The 13,620-nt window shown below is 40.0% G+C and overlaps 1 protein-coding gene across 1 annotated transcript in view; it reads right to left on the minus strand.

Moving 5' to 3' along the window:
• The window catches only part of AFF3 (ALF transcription elongation factor 3), a 555,628-nt gene that overhangs the window by 186,913 nt on the left and 355,095 nt on the right, over positions 1–13,620 (minus strand). The window contains exon 8 of the mRNA XM_081253559.1: positions 511–591. Coding sequence (XP_081109685.1) covers positions 511–591 — 81 coding nt within the window. The remainder of the gene's footprint in view (positions 1–510; positions 592–13,620) is intronic.

A 13,620-nucleotide genomic window follows, 5' to 3' on the forward strand; every position in this document is an offset into this window, starting at 1 on the left:
AGACTCATGTATAATTTAAATATATTTTGTAGCTGATATTTTGTGTATGCTGGTTCTTAGAAAATATGGAAATCATTTTTTTAAAGTCCTAGGAAATAGTTTCAGCTTTATAAAAGATAACCGAGAAATTATATACTTCATGTCCTTGATTTTAAAATACATCATTAATTTAATAACAGCTTTTCAGGAAAAAACAAGACATACAATCACACTGGATGTATAAAATGATCGTAAGATGCATTTCAACTTCACAAGTGTTTTTAGATAACATGATAATTGTAATATTCATCATATTTTGCAGGAAGTATGGAAGTGGAGGTAGGTAGGACTGCAAGTTTGATTTCTTCCCTTGGAATGAACAGACCTATGCTTGCAAACTGTTGAAAATCAGATCCATGTGCCTGTAGCAGGAATATTTACAGAGGAAAAGACAATCAAGGGAAACCCACTGTCCACTAAAAATCTCTGTGTGAGTAAAGCCTATTCAACCTGGGCAACGCAGGATCTCACCTTATTTGGAAATGGAAATTTGCTCGGTTCCACTTTTCCAGGTGCTGGAATAGCTGAAAGTGGTGGAAGCCAGGTCATCTCCTAAAGGGAGGGAAAAACAAACAACGTTGTAATACAGAGAGTATTTAAACTCAGTAGCATACAAAGCAGTTTCACAAGTCTGCCTTCATAAGCATAGACGGGATAACGAATGAACAAGAGATGAATAGAAATGAAAGGGATTTTTTTTTTTTTTTTTTTTGCGGTACGCAGGCCTCTCACTGTCGTGGCCTCTCCCATTGTGGAGCACAGGCTCCGGACGCACAGGCTCAGCGGCCATGGCTCACGGGCCCAGCCGCTCCGCGGCATGTGGGATCTTCCCGGACCGGGGCACAAACCCACGTCCCCTGCATCGGCAGGCGGACTCTCAACCACTGCGCCACCAGGGAAGCCCTGAAAGGGATTTTTTTTTAAAAAAAGGATTTAAAACCCACTTTTATCATTTCTTTCCCTAATCTTACCAATTCTTGGTTCAATGGCTATTGCCATCAACCCTTTATACCTTAAAAAGATCTACAAGCCTGTCCTATTTTCATTTCATTTAAGCTCCTAAGTAAAGGGACAACCCAGTAGTAAAAGTTCTATGGAAAATGCCATACAAAGGGAGCTGCTTCCCACAAAATTTACAGGAAGTTTCTGAAGTAATGAACAAAGTACTTTAAACATTAGGCATCATTATTAGAGGGGCTATTTATTTTATTAGAAACTCCTATCAGTGTAAGTTTCCAATAGGTCCCACACATCATTTTGGTCTTCATAAAAATGTCATTCATAGAGAAGTGAAAAAACCAATTACACATATGAAATAAAGAGAGAGTGCTGTGATTTTTATAACACTATGAGAACACAACTTAGGCTCAGCATGTAATATTTCATATGCTTTTTGACATACACTCTCACTAAACTGTGAGAGACAGCAAGGTGGGGAGGGGTCTGTTGCATTCACATCCAGTATTTTTCTCCAGTTCCTTCTCCTGGAAGATATCTGCATTCACTAAATGAGGGTGGAATTCAATCGAATCCATTTCTGATTACCAGGAAAGTGACTTGGAATTTACAAATCAGTTCTGAACCCTATTTCTTGATTCCTTCCACTTCCAAATCTAAGCAAGTACAGAGGCAGGAGTTGATCCACTTTGAGAAAAGTAAGAAATTCTCTCTTTAGGTGAAGACAATTTCTCACGTCCCTTGGTTGTGGGGCAGGAGGTTGAAAAGGGATTCTGTCAGGTGTCTGAAGGGAGAGTTTCTTGAGGCTGCTCTTGTGCTTTCTTTTCTTGGGTAACTCTCTTCCCCCAGCACCACAGAGAGCGTGGACCCACCCGGAGAACAAGGACAGTGAGCGTGTTCAAACCCACCGGGGAAGGATTGACTGACCCTATATCACCTCTCACCTACTGTGACACACGTGCCATTGGGTGGTCAAACTCCTAGACACTCGAGGTGTCCCTTCTCCATCCTGATGTTACCAAGGTTTCTCCAGTGGAAAGCAAAGGAAGATCCAGTGTCCCTTTATGACCCTCGCACCTCTTCTCCCCAAGTACCTGCCTGTTCTGTCCTGTATCTGCTGTCTCTTTTGAGGAGGATGCTAAGCAGCACTTCTGAATTTGTGTCCAGGAAGACAGGTGGTTCTCAGTACGTTTTTGAATTAGTATCTCTGCAATATCTCTACCTTTCTTTCTGGTTACCTGAACTACCACCCTAATCACACCTTCATTATTTTTAACCACAGGACATTAATGGTTTCTTTATTTTTTAAATTGTATTTTATTTATTTATTGTTTTATACAGCAGGTTCTTATTAGTTATCTATTTTATACATATTCGTGTATATACGTCAATCCCAATTTCCCAATTCTTCTGACCACACCTCACCGCCACTTTCCCCCCTTGGTGTCCATACGATTGTTCTCTACATCTGTGTCTCTATTTCTGCCTTGCAAACTGGTTCACATCTGTACCATTTTTCTAGATTCCACATATATGTGTTAATATACGATATTTGCTTCTCTCTTTCTGACTTACTTCACTCTATATGACAGACCCTAGGTCCATCCGCGACTCTACAAATGACCCAATTTCGTTCCTTTTTACGGTTGAATAATACTCCACTGTATACATGTACCACATCTTCTTTAACCATTCATCTGTCAATGGGCATTTGGGTTGCTTCTATGACCTGGCTATTGTAAACAGTGCTGCAATGAACATTGGGGTGCATGTGTCTTTTTGAATTATGGTTTTCTCTGGGCATGTGCCCAGTAGTGGGATTGCTGGGTCATATGATAATTTCAGTTTTTTTTTTTTTTTTTTTTTTTTTTTTTTTTGCGGTAGGCGGGCCTCTCACTGTTGTGGCCTCTCCCCTTGCAGAGCACAGGCTCCGGACGCGCAGGCTCAGCAGCCATGGCTCACGGGCCTAGCCGCTCTGCGGTATGTGGGATCTTCACAGACCGGGGCACGAACCCGTGTCCCCTGCATCGGCAGGCGGACTCTCAACCACTGCGCCACCAGGGAAGCCCCAGTTTTTGTTTTTTAAGGAAACTCCATACTGTTCTCCATAATGGCTGTATCAATTTACATTCCCACCAACAGTGCAAGAGGGTTCCCTCTTCTCTACACCCTCTCCAGCATTTGTTGTTTCTAGATTTTCTTATGATGCCCATTCTAGCTGGTGTGAGGTGATACTTCACTGTAGTTTTGATTGGCACTTCTCTATTAATTAGTGATGTTGAGCAGCTTTTCATGTGCCTCTTGGCCATCTGCACGTCTCCTTTGGAGAAATGTCTATTTAGGTCGTAGGCCCATTTTTTGATTGGTTTGTTTTTGTAATATTGAGCTGCATAAGCTATTTACATATTTTGGAGATTAACCCTTTGTTGATTCGTTTGCAAACATTTTCTCCCATTCTGAGGGTTGTCTTTTCGTCTTATTTATAGTTTCCTTTGCTTTGCAAAAGCTTTTAATTTTCATTAGGTCCAATTTGTTTATTTTTGCTTTCATTTTCATTACTCTAGGAGGTGGGTCAAAAAAGATCTTGGTGTGATTTATGTCAAAGAGTGTTCTTCCTTTGTTTTCTTCTAAGAGTTTTATAGTGTTCAGTCTTACATTTAGGTCTTTAATCCATTTTGAGTTTATTTTCGTGTATGGTGTTAGGGAGTGTTCTAGTTTCATTCTTTTACATGTACCTGTCCAGTTTTCCCAGCACCACTTACTGAAGAGACTGTCTTCTCTCCACTGTGTATCCTTGCCTCCTTTGTCATAGATTACTTGACAACAGGTGGGTGGGTTTATCTCTGGGCTTTCTATCCTGTTCCATTGATCTATATTTCCATTTTTGTGCCAGTACCATACTGTCTTGATTACTGTAGCTTTGTAGTATAGGCTGAAGTCAGAGAGTCTGATTCCTCCAGCTCCATTTTTTTCCCCTCAAGACTGCTTTGGCTATTCAGGGTCCTCTGTATCTCCACACAAATTTTAAGATCTTTTGTCTAGTTCTGTAAAAAATGCCATTGGTAATTCGATAGGGATTACACTGAATCTGTAGATTGCTTTGGGTAGTATAGTCATTTTCACAATATTGATTCTTCCAATCCAAGAACATGGTACATCTCTCCAGCTGTTTGTATCATCTTTGATTTCTCTCATCAGTGTCAAATAGTTTTCTGAGTACAGGTCTTTTACCTCCTTAGGTAGGGTTATTCCTAAGTATTTTATTCCTTTTGTTGCAATGGGGAATGGGATTGTTTTCTTAATTTCTCTTTCTGATCTTTCATTGTTAGTGAATACGAATGCAAGAGATTTCTGTGCATTAATTTTGTATCCTGCAACTTTACCAAATTCATTGATTAGCTCTAGTAGTTTCTGGTAGCATCTTTAGGATTATCAATGTATACTACCATGCCATCTGCAAACAGTGACAGTTTCACTTCTTCTTTTCCAATTTGTATTCCTTTCATTTATTTTTCTTCTCTGATTACCATGGTTAGGACTTCCAAAACTATGTTGAATAACAGTGGCGAAAGTGGACATCCTTGTCTTCTTCCTGATCTGAGAGGAATGCTTTCAGTTTTCCACCACTGAGAATGATGTTTGCTGTTGGTTTGTCATATATGGCCTTTGTTATGTGGAGGTAGGTTCCCTCTATGCTCACTTTCTGGAGAGTGTTTTTTTTTTTTTTTATCATAAATGGGTGTTGAATTTTGTCAAAATCTTTTTCTGCATCTATTGAGATGACCACATTGTTTTTATTCTTCAATTTGTTAATATGGTGTATCACATTGATTGATTTGAGTATAATGAAGAATCCTTGCATCCCTTGGATAAATCCCACTTGCTCATGGTGTGTGATCCTTCTAATGTGTTGTTGGATTCTGTCTGCTAGTATTTTCTTGAGGATTTTTGCATCTATATTCATCAGTGATATTGTTCTGTAATTTGCTTTTTTTGTAGTATCATTGTCTGGTTTTGTATCAGGGTGATGGTGGCCTCATAGAATGAGTTTGGGAGTGTTCCTTCCTCTGCAAGTTTTTGGAAGAGTTTGAGAAGGATGGGTGTTAGCTCTTCTCTAAATGTTTGATAGAATTCACCTGTGAAGCCATCTGGTCCTGGACTTTTGTTTGTTGGAAGATTTTTAATCTCAGTTTCAATTTCATTACTTGTGATTGGTCTGTTCATATTTTGTTTCTTCCTGGTTCAGTCTTGGAAGGTTATACCTTTCTATGAATTTGTCCATTTCTTCCAGGTTGTCCATTTTATTGGCATAGAGTCTCTTGTAGTAGTCTCTTAGGATGCTTTGTATTTCTGCAGTGTCTGTTGTAACTTCTCCTTTTCCATTTCTAATTTTATTGATTTGAGTCCTCTCCCTCTTTTTCTTGATGAGTCTAAAGGTTTATCAATTTCATTTATCTTCTCAAGGAACCAGCTTGTAGTTTTATTGATCTTTGCTATTGTTTTCTTTGTTTCTATTTCATTTATTTCTGCTCTGATCTTTATGTTTTCTTTCCTTCTACTAACTTTGGGTTTTGTTTGTTCTTCTTTCTCTAGTTCCTTTAGGTGTAAGGTTAGAATGTTTATTTGAGATTTCTCTTGTTTCTTGAGGTAGGACTGCACTCCTATAAACTTTGCTCTCAGAACTGCTTTTGCTGTATCCCACAGGTTTTGGATCGTAGTGTTTTCATTGTCATTTGTCTCTAGGTATTTTTTTACTTCCTCTTTGATTTCTTCAGTGGTCTGTTGGTTATTTAGTAACATATTGTTTAGCCTCCATGTATTTATGTTTTTTACGTTTTTCCCCTGTAACTGATTTCTAATCTCACAGTGCTGTGGATGGAAAAGATGCTTGATGTGATTTCAATTTTCTTAAATTTACCGAGGCTTGATTTTTGACCCAAGATGTGATCTATCCTGGAGAACGTTCCATGTGAACTTGAGAAGAAAGTGTAATCTGCTGTTTTCGGATGGAATGTCCTATAAATATCAATTAAATCTATCTGGTCTATTGTGTCATTTAAAGCTTGTGTTTCCTTATTAATTTTCTGTTTGCATGATCTGTCCATTGGTGTAAGTGAGGTGTTAAAGTCCCCCACTATTACTGTGTTAACATTGATTTCCTCTTTTATAGCTGTTAGCATTTGCTTTATGTACTGAGGTGCTCCTATGTTGGGAGCAGATATATTTAACATTGTTATATCTTCTTCTTGGATTGATCCACTGAGCGTATGTAGTGTCTTTCCTTGTCTCTTGTAACATTCTTTACTTTAAAGTCTATTTTATCTGATATGAGTATTGCTTCTCCAGCTTCCTTTGATTTCCACTGGCATGGAATATCTTTTTCCATCCCCTCACTTTCAGTCTGTATGTGTCCCTAGGTCTGAAATGGGTGTCTTGTAGACAGCATATATACGGTCTTGTTTCTGTACCTACTAAGTGAGCCTGTGTCTTTTGGTTGGAGCAGTTAATCCATTCATATTTAAGGTAATTACCGATATGTATGTTCCTATGACCATTTTCTTAATTGTTTTGGGTTTGTTTTTGTAGGTCCTTTTCTTCTCTTGTGTTTCCCACTTGGAGAAGTTCCTTTAGCATTTGCTGTAGAGCTGGTTTGGTGGTGTTGAATTCTCTTAGCTTTTGCTTGTCTGTTAAGCTTTTGATTTCTCTGTTGAATCTGAATGAGATCCTTACTGGGTAGAGTAATCTTCGTTGTAGGTTCTTCCCTTTCATCACTTTAAATATATCATGCCACTCCCTTCTGGCTTGTAGAGTTTCTGCTGAGAAATCAGCTGTTAACCTTATGGGACTTCCCTTGTATGTTATTTGTCGTTTTCCCCTTGCTGCTTTTAATAATTTTCCTTTGTCTTTAATTTTTGTCAGTTTGATTACTATGTGTGTCCACCTGTTTCTCTTTGGGTTTATCCTGCCTGGGACTCTCTGTGCTTCCTGGACTTGGGTGGCTATTTGCTTTCCCATGTTCGGGAAGTTTTCGACTATAAACTCTTCAAATATGTTCTCGGGTCCTTTCTCTCTCTCTTCTCCTTCTGGGACCCCTATAATGAGAATGTTGGTACATTTAATGTTGTCCCAGAGGTCTCTTATTCTGTCCTCACTTCTTTTCATTCTTTTTTCTTTATTCTGCCCCACGGCAGTAAATTCCACCATTCTTTCTTCCAGATTGCTTATCCGTTCTTCTGCCTCAGTTATTCTGCTATTGATTACTTTTAGTTTATTTTTCATTTCAGTTATTGTATTGTTCATCTGTTTGTTCTTTAATTCTTCTAGATGTTTGTTCTTTAATTCTTCTACATCCTTGTTAAACATTTCTTTTTAAAAAAAATAAATTTATTTATTTTTTATTTATTTAGTTTTGGCTGCATTGGGTCTTTGTTGCTGTGCACGGGCTTTCTCTAGTTGTGTCGAGCGGGGGATACTCTTTGCTGTGGTGCACGGGCTTCTCATTGCGGTGGCTTCTCTTTTTGTGCAGCACGGGCTCTAGGCATGTGGGCTTCAGTAGTTGTGGCACTCAGGCTCTGGAGTTGTGGTTTGTGGGCTCTAGTGTGCAGGCTCAGTAGTTGTGGTGCACAGGCTTAGTTGCTCCGTGGCATGTGGGATCTTCCCAGACTAGAGATCGAACTCATGTCCCCTGCATTGGCAGGTGGATTATTAACCCTTGCACCACCCGGGAAGTCCCTGTTAAACATTTCTTGCATCTTCTCGATCTTTGCCTCCATTCTTTTTCTGAGGTCCTGGATCATCTTCACTATCATTTTTCTAAATTCCTTTTCTGGAACGCTGCCCATCTCCACTTCATTTAGTTGTTTTTCTGGGGTATTATCTTGTTCCTTCATCTGGCACATAGTCCTCTGCCTTTTCATTTTGTCTGTTTTTCTGTGAATGTGGTTTTCGTTCCACAGGCTGCAGGAATGTAGTTCTTCTGGCTTCTGCTGTCTACCCTCTAGTGGATGAGGCTATCTAAGAGGTTTGTGCAAGCTTCCTGATGGGAGGGACTGGTGGTGTGTAGAGCTGTGTGTTGTTCCGGTGAGCAGAGCTCAGTAAAACTTAATCCACTTGTCTGTAGATTGGTGAGGCTGAGTTCCCTCCCTGTTGGTTGTTTGGCTTGAGGCGACCCAGCACTGGCAGCTCCAGGCTCTTTGGTGGGGCTAATGGCAGACTCTGGCAGGGCTCATGCCAAGAAGTACTTCCCAGAACTTCTGCTGCCAGTGTCCTTGTCCCTTGGTGAGCCACAGCCACCCCCCACCTCTGCAGGAGTCCCTCCAACACTAGCAGGTAGGTCCAACACTAGCAGGTATGGGGTCACTGCTCCTTCCCCTGGGACCTGATGTGCACACTACTCTGTGTGTGCCCTCCAAGAGTGGAGTCTCTGTTTCCCCCAGTCCTGTCAAAGTCCTGTAATCAAATCCCGCTAGCCTTCAGTCTGATTCTCTGGGAATTCCTCCTCCCGTTGCCAGACACCCAGGATGGGAAGCCTGATGTGGGGCTCAGAACCTTCACTCCAGTGGGTGGACTTCTGTGGTGTAACTGTTCTCCAGTCTGTCAGTCACCCACCCAACAGTCATGGGATTTGATTTTACTGTGATTGTGTCCCTCCTACTATCTCACTGTGGCTTCCCCTTTGTCTTTGGATGTGGGGTATCTCTTTTGGTGAGTTCCAGTGTCTTCCTGCCGATGATTATTCAGCAGTTAGTTGTGATTCCAGTGCTCTCACAAGCGGGAGTGAGCATACGTCGTTCTACTCCGCCATATTGAACCCATCTCCTCACATTAATGGTTTTTGATGGTTCTCTTTCTTCCATTATTAATAAATCCTATACATTCCTGCCAACTTAATTCTCCTTAAGTGCAGATCCAAACAAAAAGCTCCCCTGCTCTACAATCTTCATACACCATCACGTACACAGCAATAACAGCAATAACGATGGTGATGATGCCACTGCTTGTGTTTTATGTTAATTCCACATAAGTTTTCTCATTGACATCCAACACTTAATGTAATTATTATCATCTCCATATTGCAGGTGAGGAAGTCAAAACTCAAAAAGACTAACTGCCACCACTGATACTTGCACAATCTATCGTGTTAGTACCAGTCTGGGATTTGTTTTTTACTCTACAGTATTGAAGACCTTCTACAACAAGGTCCTAGTTTTCAGCCTTGTGCCTTTTTGTTAAACTACACACACTACATGTAAGGCAAACTACCATCTCTGCTTTTACTTACAGCATCCCCTTTGTGTGTGAATGCCCTATCGCCATGTGCCTTTTGGATTTCTCGCCATCCATGAAGGCTCATCTCAAATATCACATCTGTCTTGAAGCCTCTGCTGATTCCCCTTCTGTTCCAATATGATATGAGAGCTCCCTTCTCATCCTCCTCCAAGGCACTTTCTTTTCCTTTCTTTTTCATAGTAACTGTTACATTCCTTTTTGTGTTGCAGTTTTATAAGTATATACCTCAATCTGCATTCAACCATTTCCTCCTCTTCTGATACACTTCCCCCAACGTAGAATAAAAATCATGCTTAGGAATCATAATAATCTCTTGCAAGAACAGTCCTCTGAAGAAGGACGGAACATTTCCTCCAAGAGGGATACTGTCTACTCACCTTTGTGTAGACTAAATAAAGCACCTTGCCCAAAATTAACTGGTTGAATTGAACTGAACGCCAATATTTCAATGCAAAATTGCTTGCTAACATTACTTTAATTATAGCTAAATATTTCCAGGTGATTTTTCCATCTAATGAGTACTACTAAATATACAAAGGAATAGTAAAGACAGCTCGCTTAAAACAATTAAATCTGTTAGAATTTCCCAAAACATAAGAATTATTTACAGCAACCATTAAATATATTTGTTTTTATTTACTGTGCAATGAGTTTTTAAGACTGATTATTCATCGTATTAAAATTCTTCATTAGGGTTACATGGGAAAATTAAGGGAAAACAGACTATTTTTATTTCCTCTTCCATCACTTACTAGCTCAGTGAGCTTAGGTAAGTCACATCTTCAGCCAGTTGTAGTGATTTCAAACCAAAGACTCCGGAATCAATCACGTCTCAGTTTGTGGCATCATCTCTGAGCCAGAGGAAATGTAGGTGTTAACTATATCATGGTTTAATCATGAGGACTAAATGATTAAATGAGAGCTCATATATATGAGCATGGTTCCCTTGTGTTTAATCATTCAATAAAAAACAGCTGATTAATACCAAGCTGATTTTCAGAATTCTCTCTAAAATGAGAAATAGAATTTCTCTCTGTGTTTTAGATGTTGGGAATCTGAGATGACAGAGTATCTGGGAAACTGCTTTTATAAAAGAATGAAGTATTGTGCAAATGTAATCTGTAATTAAGCTAGTAATAATTAATACAAAGTATATATTACTAAAACTGAAAGTTATTTAAAGAGACCATTATGATTCCTAAGTATGACTTGTACTTTATCCTGTAAAAAACGTCCTTAAGTTTTCTCATCAGAGCAGATCCCTGACATAATAATAGCAGTCAGTGAGGGAAGATATGATTTTTAAAAACGTATTTAATTTGTACCTTATTTCTGGCAGTGATTTAAAATAAAAGCAAAGGTAAAAATTTTCACAGCTGCTAAAACTTCACTTAGTTTGCTTCGGATTATTTTCTTCACAGGGAAAGGATGCTATGTCATTCTAGGCCATGGATTCCACACCACCGCATCCACTGGTCCCCACCCCCGTCAGTGCTCCTGACCACCTAACCTCAACCATCCCCTCATCACTGCTTTGCTCCTCTTCCCTCCACTCGGCTGTCCTTACCCACTTCCTGGACCACAGGTAAGACAGGAAGAGAAATATAATGTTTGAAGCCAATGACTCCAAAGTCTGGGGAGCCACCTTCTGATCTCGTAAACTCCCCGCCACTGCTGGGATCTGTCTGCCCTTCTTTCTTTTTGATTTTCTTGTCACTTAGAAATGAGGGCACATCCTATTTCCCAGCACTGGGAGGTCCTCACTTTTGAGTCTACATTCCTTAGCCAACTGACAGGATTAAGAATCTAAAAAAATGATACAAATGAACTTATTTACAAAACAGAAACAGACTCACAGACATAGAAAACAAACTTATGGTGACCAAAGGGAAAAGAGGGGGAGGGACAAATCAGGAGCTTGGGATTAGCAGATACACACTCCTATGTATTTATCAAGAAAATAAACAACAGGGACCTACTGTATAGCACAGGGAACTATATTCAATATTTTGTAATAACCTGTAATGGAAAAGACTCTGAAAAAGAATATATATATATATATATATATATATATATATGTACGTACAACTGAATCACTTTGTGAATCACACCTGAAACAGAACATTGTAAATCAACTATACTTCAGTAAAAAAAAAAAAAAAAAAAGAATCCATACATCTGTCTTAACACAGCCTTACTGTGTTAAGCTCCCTAAGCAAATGTCTAGTTACTTAAGGGACATATTTCAGAGTATCTTCTTATTTCTCAAATAGACTTAAAATGCTAAGTCTTTTTATAGCAAATACACTCACTTTTGTCCTAAATGAAAGAACAGAAGAGGTTAAATGATAGGGGTATAGAATACTGCCTTTCATTAACTGTCCAGCTTTCTCTCTCCTCCATATACCATCTTCAGAAGGCCACGGGGCACACGGGCCAGTTTCCATTTGCCTGTCTATTGAACAGTAAGACTGACCACAAGCCCCAAGAATCCAAAGCTTCAAGGTGAGCAGACTCTCGTGTCCTCATTTTGCACCCCACCTCCACCCTGTGTAGCTACCCACTTGCTCTGATGTCACCTGCATCAGCCTGTCTCAGGACAAATGGCCGTAGGATTATGATATCCATTCACTAAGCACCGTAGCTCTTTGTTATCAAACAAGAGAAGAAACAAAAATTGAATTTTAGCCTGAAATCTAATCTTAGAGTTCAAAACATGCAGTTATGAAGAGCTGCAAAGTATACTGAGTTTGCAAAAAGATGAAACCAGGACAAATTTGAACTGTATGCTAACTTTCCTATTAGATTCAGTGAATAGAAAAACACTTACCCTGGTCTCTCTCCCTGGCTACCATTTCCCCAGTGCATTCTACCTTGGTCACAGCCACAGAGGTGTTTTATCTGAAATAGTTACCATGCCACGTGGCTTCCAGTGACCCTGCTCCAAACACTAAGGATGCTCTGTCATAGGGCGCCATCAAGGACCACTGCAGTGTTACTGGTCTGTTACGTTCCTATTACATTCCTCCTCCAAAACCCATGGGTTTGCTTCCTGTTCTGCACGAGATTTTCCTGTCCTGACATCGTTCAGTTTTCCTTTCATGTGATTCCAACTTCACTTACTTCTTCATTTTTTTCTCACCCCCGGCCTCTCCCTGAATCAGGTCACTGACCAGTGCTGTCCTCAGCGAGGGCTGCCCATCCCCCTCTCCCTTTCCCGCGATTTGTGTCTCTTTAACGTTTACAGGCTACCTGGGGCTGTGAGTTTTCAGTTTATGGGTTACTGGTATTAGATTATAAACTTTTTGACCCCTACTGGATGATAACCTCTTTGAGGGAAGGGATCGTGTCTTATAACTCTCTAGTAACTCCTCAAAGGCCTACACAATGGGTAAAATAATAGGATCATTAAATCATTCATTTAATCTCTCTGGGATTCTCGTTTCTCGCCTGTAAAATGGTGGCGACAATAAATTATACTTGTCCCACCAAACGCGTACGACTGCTGCCAGGATTGAGAGAGATTAAATTCCTTCCTTCTCTCTCTCAACAATGTCTCCACAACCACTGCCAACTCAGGGTCCACATCCACAGGCCTGGCCCGTGACCACAGTAAACTCCAGAATGCTCTGTGCTCAGAAACTCTTTTCAAAATAAAACACTGAATAAATCCTGTCAAATGCAAAACGCCAGAGTTGATTATTATGTGTGGCAGTGGCTACTGCAGACCAGAGCATTATTTTATTTTCGGTTTCCATCTCAGAACCATCACTCAGCACTGTAGCTCTTTCACACGTATTATTCATGTTGTGACACTCCTATCAGATAAATGTCGCCAACAACAGAACGTGGTAATTTTTACTACACTGCATATCCTTTCAATGCTGGAAGCTAACAGGAGCACCGTGTCTGGTGAAAGGAAAACACTCCTGCAGGCCTGTACTTGGGGGTCAGAGTACCGGCCGGGTCTTGGGCGAGATAAAGTGGGAGAAACACACTCCTCCCCTGACAGAACAGGAAAGGACATTCTAATTGTCAATCTGCTCCCGGACGACTGTAAACACAGACTCCAGGTCAGACTTGAGGCCTAGGCAGACTTGGGCTTAGAACAAGGAGGTCACAGTCAAAATCTCTAATGTGGCCCCTAAATCCACAAAAATGCAAAAACATCCTCATTCTGTTACTACAGTAGAGGGACCTATACTTTGAAAAAAATAGTAAGTATAGTGCATTCACAACCATTGATGAAAAGCTTTTGGAGAAACAGTAGCTGCTGAAAAATAACAATATTTTCTTCCCTAAGATTTTTAAAAACCTATTTTTCCTTTTTAAAAA

Source organism: Mesoplodon bidens, assembly GCF_964165515.1.
Source record: "Mesoplodon bidens genome assembly, chromosome: 14".
In the NCBI taxonomy this organism is placed as follows: domain Eukaryota; kingdom Metazoa; phylum Chordata; class Mammalia; order Artiodactyla; family Ziphiidae; genus Mesoplodon; species Mesoplodon bidens.